The following is a 21,246-nucleotide window of genomic DNA, read 5'->3' as shown; positions in this document are numbered from 1 at the left end:
CACAGGGTTAGCGTTGTCTAATGAAATCAACGGTGGAATAGGTCTGGCCTTGGCTTTTCTATTGTTTTAGGGCTGTTGTAGACCCATCGTTGGTGTTGGTTTATCCCGAGCAGTGAATGGAAGATACCTTTGTATGTGAAATAGGTAATTAAAAATATTCAAAAGTTATTTTTCAATCTAACTTTATTTAGTGCTGCACAACTACATTCCACCTTATACAAAAGCATTCCATTAATGCGCTAAGCATTCTCGGTATCACAGAAATTGGTCTCAAGATGTAATCACTCAATCAAGCTATTAAATAATTCAAAAGAACAAAAAGTACAACTTCGCTAAGCCTATGCGCCAATGGTTATGTTCCCCAAAAGCCTGGAAATGTCCTCCTGCTCATCGGACGTCGAGGTCGGCGGTGATGTCCGCACCGGACTGTGGACCTGCGCGGTAGTTGCCACTTGACGTGCCGACCGTTTCCGGATGCGTTCCGGTGTCTGCCGTGGTGTATTCTCCTGCGAGTGTGAATCAGGACTTACGTTGCTGTACGACGGTCGGCCTTTGCGGCCGTTTTGCTTAGGGGACTTCATCCGTATGCGTCGCTGCTGAGGACTTTGTACGGCCGAGCTGGCCCGTTTTGGTAATGCCGGGCGATAGGATGCATTGTTGATCGCCTTCAGGAGCTCGTTGCGCACACTGAAAATCTTCGTTAGGAACTGACGAGACTCTTCGATGCCGTGATCGTCGGTTAGCAAACTGCAGATACGCTCGGCTTGCTTCAGGTAGATCAAACCCTGGTTGAGCGATCGGAAAACGTACGAAACTTGCGCCATCTCGATGAAGTGCTGCACGAAAATGTTGTATATCAGCTGACGGCGGAGGTTTTCCATGTGTTTCAGGGGATTGAACTGAAAATTGAAACAGAACTGGGTTGAATATTATAAAAACGGTAACGGATGCGTGATCCTAACACCAACCATCAAATCAATAGAGTCCGTAGACACCCTTCTTTCTTCCTGTTGTTCGATCTTTTTCTTCTCGGCTTCCATGAATCTAACGATTCTCGTTCTCTGCTTCCGAGACTCGACTTCCTGTTCGTTGAAGTACGCAATCATTCCGACGGCCACCTCCTTCTCCTGGTCCTCCGCTGCGGAATCCTCAGCCGCCAGGTTTTCATTCTCATCTCGGAAGCGCGGGTTGACTATCTTCAGGGGGTTGTCGATTATCATCACCGAGTAGATTCGCTTGATCTTCAGCTTCGGGTAGAACGTTGTCTGACCTCCGGGCAGTTTCATGTTTCTCAGGGCTATCATCAAATGCATGACGGGGTTTTCTGTGATTCGAAAGATTCGTTTGTGCAACTCCACCAGCACCCGCTCTGGAATGTTCTCGAAAAGGTTCCTACTGGGCAGGAAGTAGTCAGGGAGTTTGTGGGTTTTAATGCGATCCAACAAACCGTTCAAGAAGCGTAGTAAGGCTTCTCCGATGTAGTCTTCGGGCCAGGCAGCGTAGTTACTTTCGCATTGCCAAAAAAGATGTGCCCGAAGATGTTCATTGCCGAACATGTTCATGTTGGTGACTAGAGCAGGATCTACGAACGTTTTTAGTAACAGTTTTGTGAGCATGTAGATCTTGACTTGGGTGTTCGTAAGGCAACTCTCGAGATAGCGCTCCGCTTCTGGAAAAACGATTTTCCACTCCAGCTGCCTGTGACGATTAGTTCCAACCTTCGGGGCGTACCCGGTAGGTATCACGTGGCATCCAAATGACTTGACCTTCTGGATCATCGGTGCTGTTGGCCATTGGAACTTCTGCTTGGTCAGAGGATTGACCTTCACTTCGCGTTTTCTTTGAATCCATTCTGAAGCTTCGCGGGGCCAAGGGCAAACAACTGCTGGTACAATCTCCCATTGGTCACAGTATATGATGGCACCTTTCCAGGTCGCGTTGTCCAGGTTCTCTTTCTTGATGCCCAAGTCGTAGGCCAGGGTATCTTGAAACAGGTTTATGAAATATGCTAGGAATCCTTTGGAATTAAGGTACTGCTTTCTTTCTGTAACGTATTCCGTTGGATTCGACTTCATCGGAAGACCATTTTTAGCTAGATACAGAAGTTTATCGGCGTCCGATTCATCGTCCGAGTAGTAGCCTTGATTCAGTTCAGAGGAACAGTTAATCGTTGTTACGCAATAATCCGGCAGTACCGTTGTACTGATTGGTTGGTCATCGTTCACACTCTTCATGACGCTAAGCGGTTGATGAGTGTTGATCGCTGTTATGTACGCGTAGTCGTATTCACTGCTCGGAGGAGACGTAGAGCTCGTAGATGTTGAAGGATTCAGCAAGGAGTTCGTTCCATAGATTCCTCCTCCGTTTGTCAATTTGGGCATTTTGATGGCAATACTGTCTCTGAACTTGAGTTTACCAAAGTTGACGATCGGCGCATCATTCACCTCATCTTCATCATCATCTTCCTCATCCATGGTGTCACTATCGCTGATACTGCTGGACTTCGCATTCCCCTGCTTGAGTGTATTTCTGTTCAAGCCACTGGACTCCCCGTAGATAGCGGCGTTGGCCCTATCAATGACATCTAAGGGCGATGGGTTGTTAGGCTTAATGTACTCCACGCTCTTCAGCTTCACATATCCGTAGTGGACGTTTGAACTCTTTCGTTTGCCACCGATTTTCTCGTCGAATCCATCTTCCAGTTCTAGTTTGTACACTGGAGCATCAGTAAGGATGCTGTAGACCGAAGTCTCTCCAGGGTTCGAAATCTCTATATTTTCGTGAATCACGTAGCAGGTCTGTGTGTGCAACGGCTGCAGCTTATTCTTCTGAGGTCCATGTCTACAAATAAAACAAAATTGATGAAGAAAGCATAGCTAATTACGCACAAGGCAGACTCACTTGGCCAAGAACTTCACCCGCTGATCGACTGCTTCCTGAAGTCGGTCGGGCAAGATTACGGTTTTGCAGTGCCTGGATATCTTGCCGTTACGATCATTCTCTTCCCGGCGGTTCCTTTCCACCGCGTCCCACATGTCCCTGTAAGGCAAATAGATACGAAGAGGCAATTAGTGAAACATTGTTAATTACGGCGATAAGCAATTGCATTGATAAGCGCAGGGTGGCGACGTCATCGAATGCGGTGACGAATTTTTCCGAGTGGAGTTTGCTCCGAAGGTTCTGTAGGCCGTTCAAGGAATGTGCGTCTACGGCTTGCTTCCAAAAAAAAAAAAAACTTGCGTGAATGGCATTCACGATAACACAAGATAACCATTAACGCTGTTGTCGTCAAACCAATTTGTGTTGGTTAACTGCTGTTCATGAAGAATATGAGTACTTTTTCATGAAGGTTTTTGCCATTCGACAATTAGAAGCTAAAGAACAACATTCCGTCTACGACTTGAGCTAGGTTTCGTCGAAAGAACAACGAAGCTCGTTTTATCATATCTGTTTGTACGTATGTACTTGAGTTTTCCTACAATGTTGTCTAATACGCCTAATACTGTATTGTTTGAACTCTTAAATCAGCAAAATTATAGGCTTCAGTAAGTCATACTAAATGATAAGACAATATTATCAATAAGTAAGTGCCTTTTTTAGTATTAGCACTCTTGCACCGCACAAATCATCATTCGACTACTACACTGATAGAAATTGTTATGCACTGTGAAATTGGTCTTCGAAGACTATTACGAACGAGCAGTTGAATAATATGTCAGAATGCCAATTCTTAGCATTCGTAGGAAATCATTGTATTGTAAATCAGTGTCAAACTTCGCAAGCCTTCAACTTCCAAGGAAATTTTACTCGATTTTTATCTGAACATCTTTACGCATCCCAATTAAAGTAAGAGCATCTTCCACTTACTTTCCTCGATACGGAATTGTGATAAGTTTGTGTTTACATCTTTTATCAGTTTCCAACGGAGCATCCCGGATACGAATGTAAATGATTTTGAACTGGGTCTATATAAACGGTTACATAAGTTTGGTTTCGTGCTACAGAATATTCGGCGAGAGAGAGTACCTGTTGATTTTATAGACCAAAGGAATTTCTTCTTCTTTCTGACGTTATATCCCAAATTGAACACTGTCTACTTCTAAGCTTGGAGTTCTTTATTAACATTTTTATAGTTGTTGACAGAGAGCGTTATTTGCCAGCAGGGTAACGACTATTTACCACATTATAGGGTAACGGTCGTATTTGGACCCCCTAAGAAAGTGATTTTGGTTTATTGTTCCAATTAATTAATTGCACAGCGTAACCAAGTCAAAAACATGCCAAAATGTAGAAAAAAAAAACTTCCTCTACAAGATAAAAATGCCCATACGGTCATGTAGGATCCAAAAAAACCTCGAAAATGATTAAATTGTGAAGCACTGTTTTTCATTATGTTGGACACACCAATACTTTTTGGACCCTCGAAGTATATATATTGGATACCCGGCATTTTTTATCGTTCTGCGACATAGTCCACGACGCTGATTGTATAGTATGCTTGCCGATAGTCTAATCAATCGATTGACAATGGAAAACCTTAAAAACGCTTTTAGTTCAGATTTTTTTTTAAATGTGTTTGTTTACATTTGAAAAATTTCTGACGGCTTCAATTTATGTGTGTAACGTATTGTAACGGTTGCATGGATGAACAAATTCAATTAAAATAATTTCAGATCAAATAAACACATTTTCTATGCACAAATGGTTGATGCAAGTGCGGAATAGTCCTATCTTTCTGGGGGAACTGCAAACTGGGAAATTTGCAGGGAAATGGCTCAGGGGGTCCAAAATATATAGGGCTCCAAAATATATTGGTTACCCTGTATTCCTAACAATTGGCGCCAGCTGCATAAAGTAGAGACAACAACCTTTCGAACATACAGCTTTTCTCACTGGCCTCCGAACGACACTCACTGATGGCACTACGCCCGTTTCTCAAATTTTTCAAACTTCCAACACAAGCGCATAGGCCTTTTCATATGACGTTCCAAATCAGCTGATCGGGAAGATCTTTGACAGTTCTTCTATGAAAATGACAGTCTCGTGTTTGCACCGGTCTTCCACCGATGTTAACAAATGCATAGACGGACCTGTCACATGAAAAGACCATGGAAGAATGGTAGTCGAGAACTGTCAAAATTTATGGAAAAAAGTCCATATTACGAAATGGCAACACTGATGATATTGCTGTTACTTTTACACGTTACGACATCGACTTCTGTCAAAAATTCATTCAAAAAATAAGCGAACAGCTGTTCAAAAACGATTTGTTAAATGGACTATAAAGGAAAACGCAAATTATTTGCAATTAAGGCCCAAGTAAAAATGGAGCAAGTATTAAAATTGAAAAAGCAGTTATTGTCATTAAAATAGACAAATCGAAAAAAAACAGCTGTTTTATTTGCAAAATACAAAGGCTGTGTATTTCTATTTTTTTCGATTTGTTGATTTCAAGGGCGAAAACTGCTTTTTATTTTTGGCTTTCACTCCATTTTTACTTGGGCCCTATGAAAGTGGATCGAAAAAGTAGTGATTAGAAATCAAGCATGATTTGAACAGATAACTTTTTTCGTTTAGTTCATCTGGTGCTTTCTGTGCTTCATGATTTACTGAAAAAGAGCCATCTATTGCCTTTTCAGTATTGAATATCGCCGTATTGTCTATTTTTCTATTGGTATATTATATGAAGGGCTCGAGACAAGTTCCAACCTGAAGCATTATATTAACATGCGAGTAGACGAGTAGATAAGGTACGGGCCCAGATATCTATAGTGGTGAACACGCAGCTGAGGGTCATGGGTTCGAATTCAACCGGTCCACAGAGGTCCAGTTTTTCAAATAGTTGTCAAAATCCCAATTTACAAATTTGTTTTTAAGTAAAAAAAAACAAAGAAAAACATTAATTTGCAATATCATATATTTAACACTAGGAGCACCAGGATCAAATATCAGTTGTACCCTAAATTTCATCAGCTATAGAGCCAACGTTCCTCTCCACTCTCTCAACCACGGATTATACAATGCACATCGAATGCTGACTCATAATTGTTGTGAGCGCACGAGTTTGCTTCATATATCCGATCAAAATGAGCAAAATAAGGCCTGATTTTTGCCAAAAGCAAGTTTTTGTCGAAAGAAAACCTATAAAAAAGGTCTTATTGAACAACATGACAGAAGGATGTTTCTAACTGGAATGATTCTATCAAGAGTTAAAATTTATTCAGATCAACACGAATTAGCGATCTACACGAATTAGCCTCGTTAGTGATGGTCGATATTTCGTTTTGCTTCACATGCATAATTTTTCCATTTCTCGGGTTTGAAAAACCTTAAATGATAACATTTGCGATAAATGTTGTCACGATTCTTCTGCCGTTTCAGTGTACGGGCATTTTTATATTAGTTTACTTGCACTAGGGGAAATTGAAACACCATTAGAATCATTTTTTTCTACTGTACTAAACCATGGAATACGTGAAAGAATTTTGAAAATCTATTGAACCGTTGCTGAGATATAGTCAAATGCACATCATTCATTTGACAGCTCTTGCTTACTGCGAAGCTCTGCAAACACATCATCATTGCATTTGGGATCAACTGAGGTTGGTTGCTCCGTCAACGCAAGAGCATGATTTCGTTTTCCTCTTTGTCCTTTTCGGCAAAGAGCCAAAGTGTAAAAATGAAATCAATTGCCTATCAAAAAGACAACTTCTCATTGGTCGTTTTGGCAAAGGCCTACTTCCACATTATTGAATTGAATTGTTACAGGGAGCTTCGTTGGTATTTCAGCCGTGTTGCTCAGCAGTGTGCGGCGCCGCCATCTTTTTGACTCTAGCTTGTTCTAAGTAACCGTTGGATACTCAAATGTATTTCAATGCGGATACTCAATTGATCTTGGCTACTGTCAAATCCATTAGTTGGTATTGGGGTTGCCATATACGTGGTGTTGCTAGTTTGTAAACTAGGTTTTCAAATTTTTCATGGAAAAAATTTATTTCAAATTTACTTGAATATAATGTTGCCTAGCCCAACGAGTCCTTTAAATTATCATATAAATAATTATACTTCAATTAGAATTGAAATTACGCTCAATTTCTCAAAAAAATTGCAAATTTTAATCGTAAACCAGATTTCTTAAATAGCTTGCATCCTATAGTGCACTAGTTGAATGATACGTGCTCAAAGAACACCAAATTATGAGCCTCGTAATTTAAATTTGTTCATAAAATTTTTCTACTACAAAAATTGGTAGCACTGGATACTGTGTCGTTAGGGTGATTGGGTAAAAATCAACAGGGCAGTCGCAGCTGAGCTGTTACGTCCTGTCCTAGGATGATACTTCTACCGGCAGTTTCATTTTTTACCGCTTGAAAAATATTAAAATCACGATAACTTTTTTGTTTCTGAATATTTTTGCACCATTTTTTCACAAGCTCTCAAAAATCTCTTCTTGTTTTAGAATATGTGTCGATACTGATCATTGATCATCTGGAACCGAAGATATTCCTTGGGGGATCGACGCATAGCCCTAACCCATGTAAATATCTCAGGCTACAGAATTTGTATCATTTCCGGATATTCACTCCTCGGAATGATACATTATTGCGAGTATGTTGCGAAAAAATGAAGCAATTTGGTGCAGCCTTCTTTCAGTAATGAACATTTATGTTTGTGGTGCCACACTGGACAATTAAAGATCTTGAAAACTCCAAAAACCTCATAAAATAATTTTCAGTTTTCTCCAAGAAAACTGAATAATACTGAACCGATTTGTATGATTTTTTCAGAGAAGCTTTTTATTACCTGGTAGTATGTAGTTCACATTTTATTTGTTTGATAAATTGACCAAAAACAAAATTACCGCCAAAGACATTTTATACGGAGAATGTTGGTCCCTCAAGGAACATCGTAATATCTTCAAAATTAGATCACCAATGATCAATATCGACACGGATTCTTAAACTAGAAGTCTTGTGAAGAAATGGTGCAAAAATATTGAGAAACAAAAAAGTTATCGCGATTTGGATATTTTTTTAGCGGTAAAAAATGAAGCTGCCAGTAGAGGGGTTAAAACATTATTACAGCATAAAGTTCATGCTTATGCTTCATTCCAAAGGTGAGGAAGGAGCTGAGGAAAGTGTTACAAGCCTAGCAATATTGACAAAGGGGTCATTGGTCAAATATCCCAAAATTTTGAGTGAAATATTTTGTGTATAATCCAAAGACTCAACTGAATAACTTTAATTTGAAAGAAGGGAAAATTTCTGATGTTTAATATTGCAGCCGTTTCGCCAAAAAATTTTCTGTCGTTTTAGTTGAGAATGACAAATGTTCAAAAGAAGGGGTATTCTCTATGAAATTGACAGTTACTATAATTGGAATTCATGTTGATGGATTTGTTCATCACTTCGAACATTATTATTTGTTCCAATGGCATAACTCGAAAGAACATCCTATGTATGAGAGAAGGGCAATAATCCTATGAAAATATAGACAGTATGGACAATAATATCTCCACCAGAACAACACTAAAATGTTTTTCATAGACAGCACGTATACGGCACAGTGGTTTGAAATGACTTGAGTTTATTAAGACATAAATAAAGTCTACAGTTGAAAAACTTTCGAAGGGATATGAAATCTAGAAAATTGGTCTTCATGATATACAGATAGCAATCTATGACATTTGGTCGAATGACGCTTAGTCGAATGACATTTGGTCGAAAGTACATTTGGTCGAATGGACATTTGGTCGAAAAGGTTTGGTTGCATCAGAAAGCATAGGATATATGGTCAAACCAAAATTTCGTGGAAAAGATAAGAGTCGATTCCAAATAGAATGAAAATAAAGTTTTACGTTTAGTCTGATTATCGTCGAGAGCAGTATTTTGCCGCTAATACAAGAGTGATTGAATAATTGAAAAATTATCAGCCATTTTACCAACAATCTATATGCGATTTGCAAAATTTTGTTCTTCAATTTGATGGACTGATCAACCTTTTGCGCTTCCTGCTGCAGACATGTTCTGCGATTCGAGATAAGCTGATCTTAAATGGAATTAAGCCAACTTTTGTTACCTCAGTCGACTCAGCCGATATAAAAAATCAGCACAATTTTTATTTTTGCCGTTTCAATTCTGATTTTCGTATTTCAAAATCTTACCCAAGCTCGTAAGCTGCAAGACCCGGAAATCAAAGAAAGATCCCAAATACTCTATTCGAATGCTTCCATCAGATGAAGATCATCAATTCATAATGAAGAACGATGACATTTCAAAAGAATAATTAGTAACAAAAACGGTATGTTCACATAAAATAGCTTATTGAGCAGTTTTCTAAGAATAATGATATTTTCAAAGAATAATAAATTCACTAGAGCTAAATATTTCAGCCAATGTACTAAAGAAAAAACTCTATCTTAAAAAGTTATATGAGTAACCATCAAAATATTAGATTTTGGCACACCCTCACATTTCAAATAAAAATATGTATGAGAATTAAAAAAGAAACTACATAAAATGCCCAGTTTTTTCAACAACAGTTATTGATTCAGATTATTCGTTATCCTACTATTTTTGCGAAACTTAGAAAACGATAATCAACTTTACCAAATGATCTTTCAATAAACTGTTTGAAAATAAGCTTTCCACCTAGTTTCCGTTCAATTAAACGTCATTCGACCAAAACAAATGTTTCAAAGCAATTCGACCAAATGTTTATTTGACCAAATGTCCTTTCGACCAAATGTACTTTAGACCAAATGTCATTTGACGAAATGTCCTGAAGCCATAGATAGACTAAACTTAACTTGCAATCGGATTGTTCGAAAAAAACCTACCCGTAAAAATTCTCGATCTAATAAAAATCTAACCCATAAAAAATAAATAATATAAACTATTTTTTTTAATGGGTTACGCTTGAATATCTCTTATCAGTGTGCTACTAAATTAACCGGTTATACTGCTTTTGAAAACAGAATATCAAATATAAAGGCAAAAGTTAAAATAATGTTGCTAAGTTGATATTTTTTCAAATATTTTATTTCAACATGAAAAAGTGAGGATGCAATTAAGCATGATTTTTCAAACGATACGTCAATGAAGTATTACCACTATGCGGAGTGACATTGGACCTAGTGTTGAATTTTACCGCCCCTTTCAATGAAATTTATGTCTAGCATGAACGTCAAATACTAGTTTATGACAATCTAGTGTTTGATTACAAAGTATTATTGTTTATATGATTCTGATATTACTTTACTGAAAAAAAATAGTGGTCCAAATTCACTCTTATGGCGACAGTACATCATTTGTTTATATTTTTTGACGTTGATTACTTTAATTTTTCTTGAATATCTTTCCGGAAAATGGGGTATCCGGGAAATGATTTCCCCCAGTTCTAAACCTTATCCCACTAACCAAATTTCCTTTCAATGATAACTGTGGAGATGCAGCAGTGATCTCGGTCTCTAGTAACAACGGTTGTCGAGCTAACATTCCTTCCCTTCCCCGATGACCGTAAAAACATGGCTGGCACCGGCGATTTGTGCACATTGAGTAAGCTAATCACAAGCCCCATTCATGAAATCTGATTCGATTGTTCTGGTCAATCACGGAGTAGCGGAGTAGTAAGCGAATTGTACGGTAATCTATGCTCATGCTCATGCTCACAAGCAAATTGTTTAAAAAAGGTTCCTATAGTTCATAACCTTTCTAAAGCATTAAGAAAAAGTTACACATGCTTTAAGGGTCAAACATTACCCATCACTTCGAAACGCTCTCAAAAATATATTTTTGATCCGATTTTCGTTCTTTTAGTATTATATGACATGGACATTTTTTGTGAGTATGGCCATTCTGGGCACAAGGGCACCACGGCACCTGGAACCTGTTTCAGAATCAACTGGCAGATATCGTATCCAGAAGTTCATACGCACGTATGGAATGACGGTTCAAATTTCATGGTTTTTCATTCCTATGTACTAAATCATCAAGAGATACAATTAGATATGATCGGATTTAGTCGAAATATTCCGGAATCGGTTCCGGTAGGGTGTAATACGGACATTTTCATACCGTTATATAGTACTATCATGCGATAGCTCGAAAGTCATGATTTTTCATCCAAATCTCAACAGGCACCATGTCAAAAATCAAACTTAAAATTCTTATTCTTGCGTTACGTCCCAACCGGGATAGAGCCTACTTCTGAGTTTAGTATTCTTATGAAAACTTCTACAGTTATTTACTGAGAGCTGCCTTGCTTGGTCTTGCTATATGGGCCTTCCAAATATTAAAGTATTATATCCGAATACCATTTCCGTTACGGCCAAATTAGATAAAATGATATAAGTAGCTGTAAGCAAAAAGAAATTTTATTGCTGAAGAATTATAACATTTGACAGAAATCCAAATTTTGAGACCCGTTCAAATAATGCTCCATTAAATCATCCTGGAAAACTTCCAGAGATTCATTCAAAAATTTCCTCTTAAAATATCTCCACAGTTTCCTGTTCTCCTTAATTTTTTCGAAGATTCTTCCAGATATTTTACCGGGAATTCCTCCAAGATATTCTCTACCGTAATCCCTACAGCGATTTCTTCAGGGATTCCTCCAGGAAGAACTGTTGTTAGCCATGAGACATTTCAAATCGGTTCAAATAGGGCTCCAGGAATACCTTCAGCAATTCCTTCAGGATTTCGACGAGGGATTCATCCAAGGAATATCTTTACTGGGAATCTTCTAAGGATTTCTCCAAGGATTCCTCCAGGATCCCTTTCAGGAATTCTCCGGAAGTTCTCCAGAGATTGCTTCAAGGATTTTCCAAGTGGTTCCTTCTGGTATTCCTTAAGAGATTGCATAGAAATCTTCAAGAATTTCTCCACAAATTCCTTCAAGAGTTACATTAGGACAATTTTTTAAATATTACTTAAGATATTTCTCTAGTGATTTCTTCAGAATTGTCTACGAGAATTCCTCCAAGGATACATACAAAGGGATATCAAGTAGTCTTCTCGACATTCGTCCAGGAATTATTCCGACGATTTTTTCCGGGATTCATCCACGGATTGCTCCAGGGATTCTACTAGGAATTCCTATATGGATTCCATCAGGGATGCTCCCAGATGTTCTACAACTCAAGAATTCCTCAAAAATATCCTCGGTTCCGGGTCATTTTGCTGAATGCCGTTTGGCCGAACGCCATCCGACCAAAATTTTGAATGAATTTCAATTAATTTATTCAGCTTATTCATAAAGAAGAATAAACCATCATTGATATACAAATAATTAGCTTTTTAGTGGTAGTCGGTGCTGAAAGAAGAACGTCCTTAATGTAAGCAACTATTCACTTATCTGCTAGCCAGGGATGCCAAGTCAATATTTCAAAAATCTGGAAGATTTTGAAAATTTGTCTGGAAAAGTCTGGATCGTTTATGTCGTACATGGAGAACCTTACAAATTATTTACAAAACCTTACAAATTCATTAAAAATTTTATCTGGGTCTTCCAGATGTTTGTAAAATGAGGCCTCAAAAATCTGGAATATTCCAGACAAATCTGGAAGGTTGGCAACGCTGCTGCTAGCGGCAATGGACCTATGCACGAGTTCATTATTTGACGTTTCAGCGGTTCCGTGTTATTTATGTGGCCATGGAAACCAGTGAATTCGGCACCGCTCAAACGTCAAATTAGTGAACTCGTGCATGGACCGATCATCACGTATGTAGTCAGCTTTTGACAGTTACTAAAACTACAGTCATCTCTCCCTTACTCGATATTGAAGGGACCATCGAGTTAGGGAGGTATCGACTTACAGAACACAAAAGCAGTGCAACTGCTTTCCAAGGGACCATCGAGTTAGCCATGAAAACCAACTTTTACTATGGTTCTCTAACTCGATATCGAGTTACGGAATATCGAGTAAGGGAGAGTTAACTGTATTTAACGATCAACGCTCCGTCATCGTGATCATCGTCATCATCGAAACTTCAGAAGCAGTTTTTCTGTTCAAAACTGAAAATTATTCAATGAAAATGTGTTCACTGTATAGCGGTTGTAGAATAGAATACAGTGAACACACTTTCCTGTAAACATTCTTGATTTTGAACGAAAAAATTCCGAAATTAATGACGAATCGCCCCTTTAAAACTTTTTCGTCCTTAAGTATCAATATCATAATTTTGGCAACTACAAGTCTTGGTTTCTTCTTTTCACAATGGAGAAACAGTGAGCTTCATTGCGTTTACTGAGTCGTTCGGTTTACTGCTATTCTCAAGCAACGGTGCAGGGTTCAATCTTATTTTTCCAAGAGAATGATATCTCACCTTAGTTAAGCTTTGTGCTAACAAAATATGTTTTGAATAAGACTCTTCATAAACGCATTTGATGCCTTGATTCCTATAACTTTGAAAAATATTATTTGTTATGGCTATATCGGTCATGCGACTCGAAGGTAAATGGAATCTATAGAAGATTTTTTACAAATGATGAAATGGATACGTGGATAGACGTCGCAAAGGAGCGACAAGATTGGGATTAATTAGGTGGTGAAAATTGAGCAAGCATAGGGGAACCAGTAAATCATCGAAGCGTTCTGTATTCTACCTAGCTTCTCTACCGGAGAAGCTGAAAGCTTTGAGCTTTGCTACCAACACAGGCAAAATACAGGAGGCTTCAATGTGCTCGTATACTGTCGGCTTTCACCGAACGGTTCTATCGATCTATGACTTATATTATGAAATCGCAACGCAATGAATGCTATTAAACACCCCATCTTTAAGGGAGCTGTCTGAAATATACTGAAGAATGTTCAGAACACTTTTTTGAGTATGATACAATAGGTTTTAAATACACACTCAATCTGTTCGGTAAAAATAACTGGGTTTTGGAACTACCAAAAAAGTCAGTAAACTAAAAATAAATGTCAAAAATCGAAAAACAGAGATTTTTCACTGAAATTTTGCAGAGAGCTTTCTTTTTATATCATATATCGATGTTCAGGAAAAGAGTAGGTCCGATAGGGTCCGATAAGGGTCAGTTTAAAAATAACGTACACTGTTGAAATGAAGGAAAGCTGCTGTCACCCCATAGCAGCTCAATATTACATCGAATCATAATGGTGTTTTTGGTACACTTATGGTCGAGATGATCAGAAGCAAAGACATGCATATCAAAATCCTCGTGCTCTCCAAGAAGTTCTCGAAACTATTTATTTCTAACAGGCCATCATTCTCCTTTTCTCTTCTTGAACCTCATCGTACCTGTCACAAATAAAAAGGAATAAAGCTTATAATTATTACAAAATTATTTGAATTGACTTGTAGGGAGAGCATTTGAAACATACGCAACATACAAGGTCTCGTTTTTAATCTTTGGTTTTTACTTCGAGTTAAGTGAAGAATAGGAGTATTATTTTGAGTGAAAAAAATTTGGCGGCCATTTTGCTTTTCGACGCCATCTTGATTTTAAGAAGTAGAATAATTGTTAGCATTCAACATGTTGTTTTTATTAGGCCACCACTTAAAACTGGTTTCGGAACTGTAACTGGAACTTGAGTTAGCATGAAGTAAGAAGTCTGCATGTTGTCCATAGTATGTTGCATTTTTTTTCTTTTTTGCTTTTTTCCGGTTCTGCTAATCACACCAGAAGTGGATTATACATTATTTCACGAAGCTAATTAGGTTGAGCCATTGTTTGAAATGCGACATTTATTTGAAAGAACTAATTGGTTTAATCCTTAATACAATTTCAGTAAATAACAAAACCAATTTTCCAAAAACTTGTAGCTACTGTATACCTAATTTGACAAGGATGTTCCCAAATTAACCAAACTCATAAGAAACCAATGTGGTTGTCCAAAATTAGGAATCGAAGTACAATATTAAGCCAATACTGGTTATGGTATCCCATGTTAGCCAACACGATTTTGAATGTGAAAAAATGATTTCTATACAGTTCCAATATTTTTCTCACAAAACATGGATTGGAAGTTTTCATCTGACGTAAGTGTTGTACAAATAGGGATTCCATATGAACATACATATATATTTTAGAAAAAAATCTCTCAAGCAGGCCAAAACCAATGCTGCAACCCTAATATCAGAAATGGAAAATTTCTCGAAATACTCACAATACTTATTTTTTAAATTTTCATATAAACCAAAAGTTTTCATGTAAGAAATTCGAATAAACATGTTGTCACAATTAGAGGAGTTCCAATAAATTTTTTCCGATGAACTAGAGTATCTGAGACTCATGCTAGATATGAATTTAACTTCCATGATACGTCTGTTTAGTAACTATTAAGTTGGAAAAAATAATGCGTATGATACTTTAAGGTGAAACTTCTATGATTGCACTAAACATCAAAGGCACAAATCTCACGAAGAAAGCATCCAACATCAATGTTTCACTTTTAACAACAATAATCATAAATGAAGAACAAATTTAAGCAATGTTCGAAGTAGAGATGATTGTATTAAGGTTTGAAATTCATACCACTGAATGTTGCCCCAAACAAATGTTCGTTCGAATGACTAAAAGCCCAAACATGTTCCCGAAAGGTGAATCACTCCAGCTTTGCGCCAATTTCCCGTTACCATGTCAATCACTCTGAACCCATTCACCATTGTCGTTCTAATGTGGATTTCGGCACTTGACACTTGTTTGCACAAACTATACTCCGTTATCTGTCGATATCTAGCACACTTGCGAGTGTACTCTACGAACGGTGAACCACTCGACGCTATTGACCCTCATTGATCTGTCAAGTATTATTAACCAGCACACATGTAACTTGTCAAGCGACCCACACCCCGATAAGAGGCACATACTTTCACTAAAAACCCTTCTTTTTAAAGCCTGGGTGAACCTCGAACGTTTTTCGCAAACTCTCAAGAACATCTTGTAGAACACAATGTCGTCAAACTGATAAGAACGCGGTTTTCAGCTCTCCATGTAGCACGTAATCGCACACGCGACACTCTTCAACTTGTCTTCCGAAATGACAAAAAATTGAAGTCTAACGTTTTTTTCGATTCGGTTCACTTTGGCACTGGTAATGATTTCATTCGTCTGGAAATAACCCCTTAGCATCACACTTCCATGAAATGCACTCTACCTTTCATAGTTTCCGTAGAATTGCACCCCCAGCAGCAGCTGATTCAGCACGAAGATATCGCTGTTGAACGCCAGCTGTTCCTTCATCCGCCGGATCGCTTCCGAGTCGTAATCACTTTCCTCCAGTTGTGCCTTCGATTTGCGCACAATCGGAGGCGGTTCAGTGTCCTTGAGGTCATCGAGTTTGGACTTGCGTTTCTTCTTGTCGCTCTTCCGCTTGGCTTCCTTCTCGGCTCGTTTCTGTTGCTTCTCCAGTCGCTTATGTTCGGCAGCTCGCTCCTTGGCATTCTGCTCGCGACGCTTCTTCCGGGCGATTTCCGCTTCCCATGGGTTGTTCGGGGTCGAACGTTCCTTCGACGTGGAATGACCCATCGCGACGCACGAATCTACGCAGTTCTTATGCGGCGCTTAGGGCGTATCAAAACCGGAAGTGAAGATAGGACGAGAGCATGATCACTAGACGATCAAGGCGCGGATAACCGAGGATCGATACGACAGACGATGTGACACGAAGGAGCGAGCTTTACAAACTGAATACGTGGTTCGATCGGTGATGGGTAGGTTTCCGTTTTCCGTGCCGTCCCTGTTATCAGTTCTAGGCTGTATAACGCACTTATCGGGCCCGAAAGGGGGGCTCCTCGTCGGAATGATGGAATGCGATAGCTGCTCGAGAAGTGCACCGAACAATGTAGGTGGTGATGCCATCTTTGTCGCACTGCTTTCAGTTTTTACCGCCGCAGCTGCCGCAAGTACTTCGCGATGATGTAAGGGTTCTGCTTTTGTGGGGCTCAGGGTGTTAATGATTCATGTTGAAGATTGGTTTTAAGGAATGATATAGAAATTTTAATGAGTTATATGGTCACTACTTGGATAGCATATCTGAATTCAAATTTCTGGAATTTGTGAGATGGATTTTTGTGAACATGAGTTTCTACTATATCTATAGATATCGTATACGATAAAAACTCAAGGTCATGGCGTTGTAAATAGTCTTTTAAATAGCTTAGAACGAGAGATAAACTCATACACTAACATAATAAACCGTTTTCAAGGTCATGGTTGTCCAAATACTTCTCTCTTTACTTTTTCACTGACGTTAGGTCCTAACTGGGACAGTTCCAGCTTCTCAGCTTAGTTTTCTTAAGAAAACTTCCACAGTTATAAATTGAGAGGTTACTTTGCCGATTGACCATTTTTGCATGTGTATATCGTGTGAAAGGTACGAAAATACTTTAGGTCTTAGGAAGTCGAGTTTTACGATAAGATCTACGACCGGGCGATAGGATTCAAACCCTCGACCATCAGCTTGGTCTTACTAAATACTACTTGTTCCATAAGGATTTATTTTTAACGAAGTCTGGAGCACAGTAACCACGACTTTTACAAAATATGCGCCTTTGCATTTCCCAATAAACGCTGTGATTCAGCAAAGAGCCAAGCATAGCATGGCATACAATAGACTGGTTGCTATTCCGTGATTAATCGGCACTTATGAGAATTGCACTTCGATCCAAATGAATAAAAGATGGGACTTTACTCTTATTCTCGAAGCGTACATTTTACCAGATCTCATATCATTGGTCGATAACGGCTCCGGCCAAGTGCTTACGATCAGTTGGGATGGGGAAGTAATGTTAGTGTGTAATGATTGTTGCTTATAAAGACCGAGAATACCTCTGCATCTTCACAATCACCACGGGAAAGGAGTTTATTAGTGAGTAAGGAAATATATCTTGGAGTCACCTTCGGTCGGTGATGCGATCCATGGATAAGGAGGAATAATACGACTTTCACTTAAAACTAGTTTTGCATTTCTGTCTTGCGATTGAAAGATATTAATAGAAGGTTAAGAAAATACGTCGACATTCAAAATGTCAAACCATTCAAAGGTATTTTTGTATTGACAAGTAAAGCCAGCTATGTATAATAAAATTATATAAAACAAGAATAAGGATTTATGACGACACATGAAGTGACGAATCACCCATAGTTTGGTTGAACATTACATCAATGTAACGTTGCCACGATAAAAATCTGTTATAACAAGTATTGAACGAAATCATCAACCGCTAATCCATCCTCGACCTAATACGGATATCTCTTCGTACTCGCACAACACGATCCGGTCCATCAACGAAAATTTAAAAAAATAACACGGTTGCTTGGACTTCCACGAAGCACTGCCATTGTGATGCAGCAAGATAGACAACCTCAACCCGTACCTTAAACTTAATTAGGATACAAAAAAAACTTGAAAAGCCTGGCCGATAGTAAATTGAAACGATCACAAGAAGCAACCAGTTCGAAATGTTATGCTTATGCTTCTACGCCTTGATTTCTGCTAATCTTATGATATCATCAATCTCGGTCTCTAGTGGTATTGCTAATTCATTTTTGGTGCTACAACGTCGTTGATAACGCTGCTCACTTCAACATTTCAGTGCTGTCTCTGTGATAAATTGTTTAACCCGTTAGCGGTTGAATTTAGCCAGGGGTTTGCAAAGTTTCTGGTGCGACAACGCGTTCTACATTTGGAACCGGCGTCACACCGAAGCCCTGCACAACTTCTACCGACCGCTTCCGTACTTACTGATTAAGCTTCGTTACTCTACGGCAAGTTACTGTCATTGGCTGCCGAGATCGGTCAAGCCATTGTGTGATTTGTTACGATCGGTGAAATTTCATCTAGTTGACGATAATGGAGTCAGCTTACTCTAGTGAAGAGTTCCCTGACGAAGGAATATCTTCCGAACCAATGATGTTCCCATTGGCGTTAATAGGGAGGGGCCAGGGGGAGCCTGGCCCCCCCGAACCATGGACTTGGCCCCTCCGAAAAAAAAATGGAGGAGAAATGACAATACAGTTAAAACTAGTTTTTAGTATCAAACACTTATGATACTAGACGCATTAAATACATTTTGAATATAGATTTATGGATGATCATTGTTTGACAGGCAATAGCAATATGTAATTTTAAAACGTCACATACTATTTCTTTTTTGCCTTTCCCTATATTGAAATTCATTGAAGCATGTTTCAGAATTAGAAGAACTGGCTTGATCCATTTGTAGTGGTATTGTTAATTATAAAACCCAAGTCTTTTCATATTTTAAAACAAGCTGCGATATTTTGTGATCAATTATCTAGAACGAGTCGTCGTTACTGGGAAATGTTTGTGTATGAGAGTTATGGTAAAGTTTAACAAAAAAAAATCTGGAAAACAAACAATGGTGCACACGCAAATAAAACCGTTCCCAAAAATGAACACTAGCAGTCACGAAATCTGGAAGAAGCTGATTTTCGCTTTACGAAAATACACCATGAATTAAACTCACGGATTCATGAACCAACTTCCACAAATCAAACGTAACGCCTGCTGAACTGAGTACTGGCAGATCAAAGAGATCACAAAAACGTGATATTTTTTCTGGTATTCGAGAAATTGTATCACGAATATAAGAACTATGTTCTGCGTCGCGTTCTGGTGGTCCGTGATTATAATAACAAATTTCGAGAACCTATTCCATTCCCCACTTTCTAAAGAATAATTTAACCAAATTTTCTTCTAAAATTTACGCCTTTTGGCACATTTTCATTGCGGTTTGATTGTAGATACACAAATTGCACTTCTATAAATTGCTCAGAAAACTGCATCAATAGCGACATTCAAAGCCACGTCGTTCACCCGTCGAAAAGAAACAGCTATGCATTTGGGAAAACACATACGCTATCAGCTGCAAATTTGGTCCATTTAGGCAGCAGTCTTGATTCTCAGCAGAAACAACGACTGGATAAGTTATACTTTATGATCCATTTAAATAAAATTCCACCTAAACTAAACAATTAGCTGGAAAAACAGCAAATTTTTGCAAGAAATTGAATGCCTGCTTCACTTTTGATCTCGTTTGTTTACTACGTGGTTTTGCGCATGCGTTACTATTCGTGACAGCGCGCGTGAACAGAGTTCTACACTGAGGAAACGGAACGTATGAGGTACATAAGAATTTCTTATGGAATAACGACATAAGAAGTATTTTGTTCTTCATTCGAGAATCTTATAACATTCCACAACAGACTTATGAAATAACACTCATTACATAGACAGATATAATTCCATAAGAAACTCTTTTTTGATATCAAACGCATTGATCATTGGCATTCATAAGACAATCTAATGGAGTATGATTTTCTTAACAATTTCAAACGAAAATCTTATGGATTACGTGGAGAGATGCTAATAACAAAATATTCACGATTGAGATTCATAAGCGCGCGTAAGACAATGATTAGTAACACTTGTGAAAAACAGTCGACTCCCTATCAAATACCACGTAAGAATTCCATACGAAATTCTTTTGGAATAAAGACATAAGAAGCATCTAATGAGACTCATAAGAAAAACTTGTGAACTTCCATCGATCATTGCGTTCATAACACAAATAGGTATAATATCATAAGATACTCTTATGAAGGATCATAGATATCAATTATGGAATTCTTTAGGACCATTATGTTTTTAGAGAATCGCTCTTTGAATTTAGGAAAATAAAGATATTCATAAGATCTCTAATGATAACGACAAGAATTTCTTGTGAATATCGGACGTTTTGTGTTTCATAAGAATCTTATGAAAGAGAGAAAACCAGTCAAGAAATCAATTCACAAGCGTTCTCTTATGAAATTCGTACGCAATTTCTGGCTCAGTGTAGCTATCAGGAACCAAATCACACATTTGAATATTGTGGCTTTTGATATCGTGATTTCAAAATCATGGCATTGGAAGCGTTATGAAATGAAGATGCAAATATGAAGACAAGAGTTTTGTTCTCAAACTTGTGAAAAAGTTCATGAAAGTAAGATGTGATGAATCACACTTATGTGAACTAAATCACGGATAGGCATAAGATGTGCGTTCCGTTCCGTATGATATTTTTTTCACGAATATCAGAACGGATTTTTTTGCGTGCAGTAAGCGAACTTTTGTTTGTATACATTTTTCGCGAACTTTTAAATGTTTCATATTCATATTTATGAGCTATTCGATAAATTTGACTCCGAGACGTCGGGAACAGATATAAACTGCTAGTAAGTAGACGACAGTGAAGCAGTTGCATTCAAATGTGACAG

General features: G+C 38.2%; 2 protein-coding genes across 4 annotated transcripts in view; one reads left to right on the top strand and one right to left on the bottom strand.

Moving 5' to 3' along the window:
* Positions 1-21,246, top strand: part of LOC5572005 (CAD protein) — an 82,708-nt gene that overhangs the window by 50,646 nt on the left and 10,816 nt on the right. The gene's annotated exons all lie outside the window — the stretch shown is intronic.
* On the bottom strand, positions 166-16,698 carry LOC5572004. 3 transcript variants are annotated; one of them, XM_001660060.2, is made up of 4 exons: positions 16,121-16,698; positions 2,902-3,039; positions 969-2,841; positions 166-917 (listed from the first exon to the last, which is right to left on the bottom strand). In XM_001660060.2, exons 1-4 carry the CDS (start codon positions 16,489-16,491, stop codon positions 339-341), a joined length of 2,961 nt encoding a protein of 986 aa, XP_001660110.2. In that variant the 5' UTR covers positions 16,492-16,698; the 3' UTR covers positions 166-338. The 3 variants fall into 3 exon arrangements, with proteins under 3 accessions (XP_001660110.2, XP_001660109.2, XP_021698966.1); XM_001660059.2 differs by having other exon boundaries at positions 166-899; positions 16,121-16,696; XM_021843274.1 differs by lacking the exon at positions 16,121-16,698 and adding an exon at positions 3,338-4,110.

The sequence above is a fragment of the Aedes aegypti genome, chromosome 1 (assembly GCF_002204515.2).
Source record: "Aedes aegypti strain LVP_AGWG chromosome 1, AaegL5.0 Primary Assembly, whole genome shotgun sequence".
In the NCBI taxonomy this organism is placed as follows: Eukaryota; Metazoa; Arthropoda; class Insecta; order Diptera; family Culicidae; genus Aedes; species Aedes aegypti.
This window is presented reverse-complemented; position numbering and strand designations above follow the sequence as displayed.

Excerpts from the sequence above, each read along its gene's own strand:
- LOC5572004 (XM_001660060.2), bottom strand. The coding sequence starts at position 16,491 with ATGGGTCATTCCACGTCGAAGGAACGTTCGACCCCGAACAACCCATGG. Across the intron at positions 3,040-16,120 it reads TTCTACGGAAACTATGAAAG|GGACATGTGGGACGCGGTGG; the intron begins GTAGAGTGCATT and ends TTTGCCTTACAG. Across the intron at positions 2,842-2,901 it reads CGGGTGAAGTTCTTGGCCAA|ACATGGACCTCAGAAGAATA; the intron begins GTGAGTCTGCCT and ends TTTTATTTGTAG.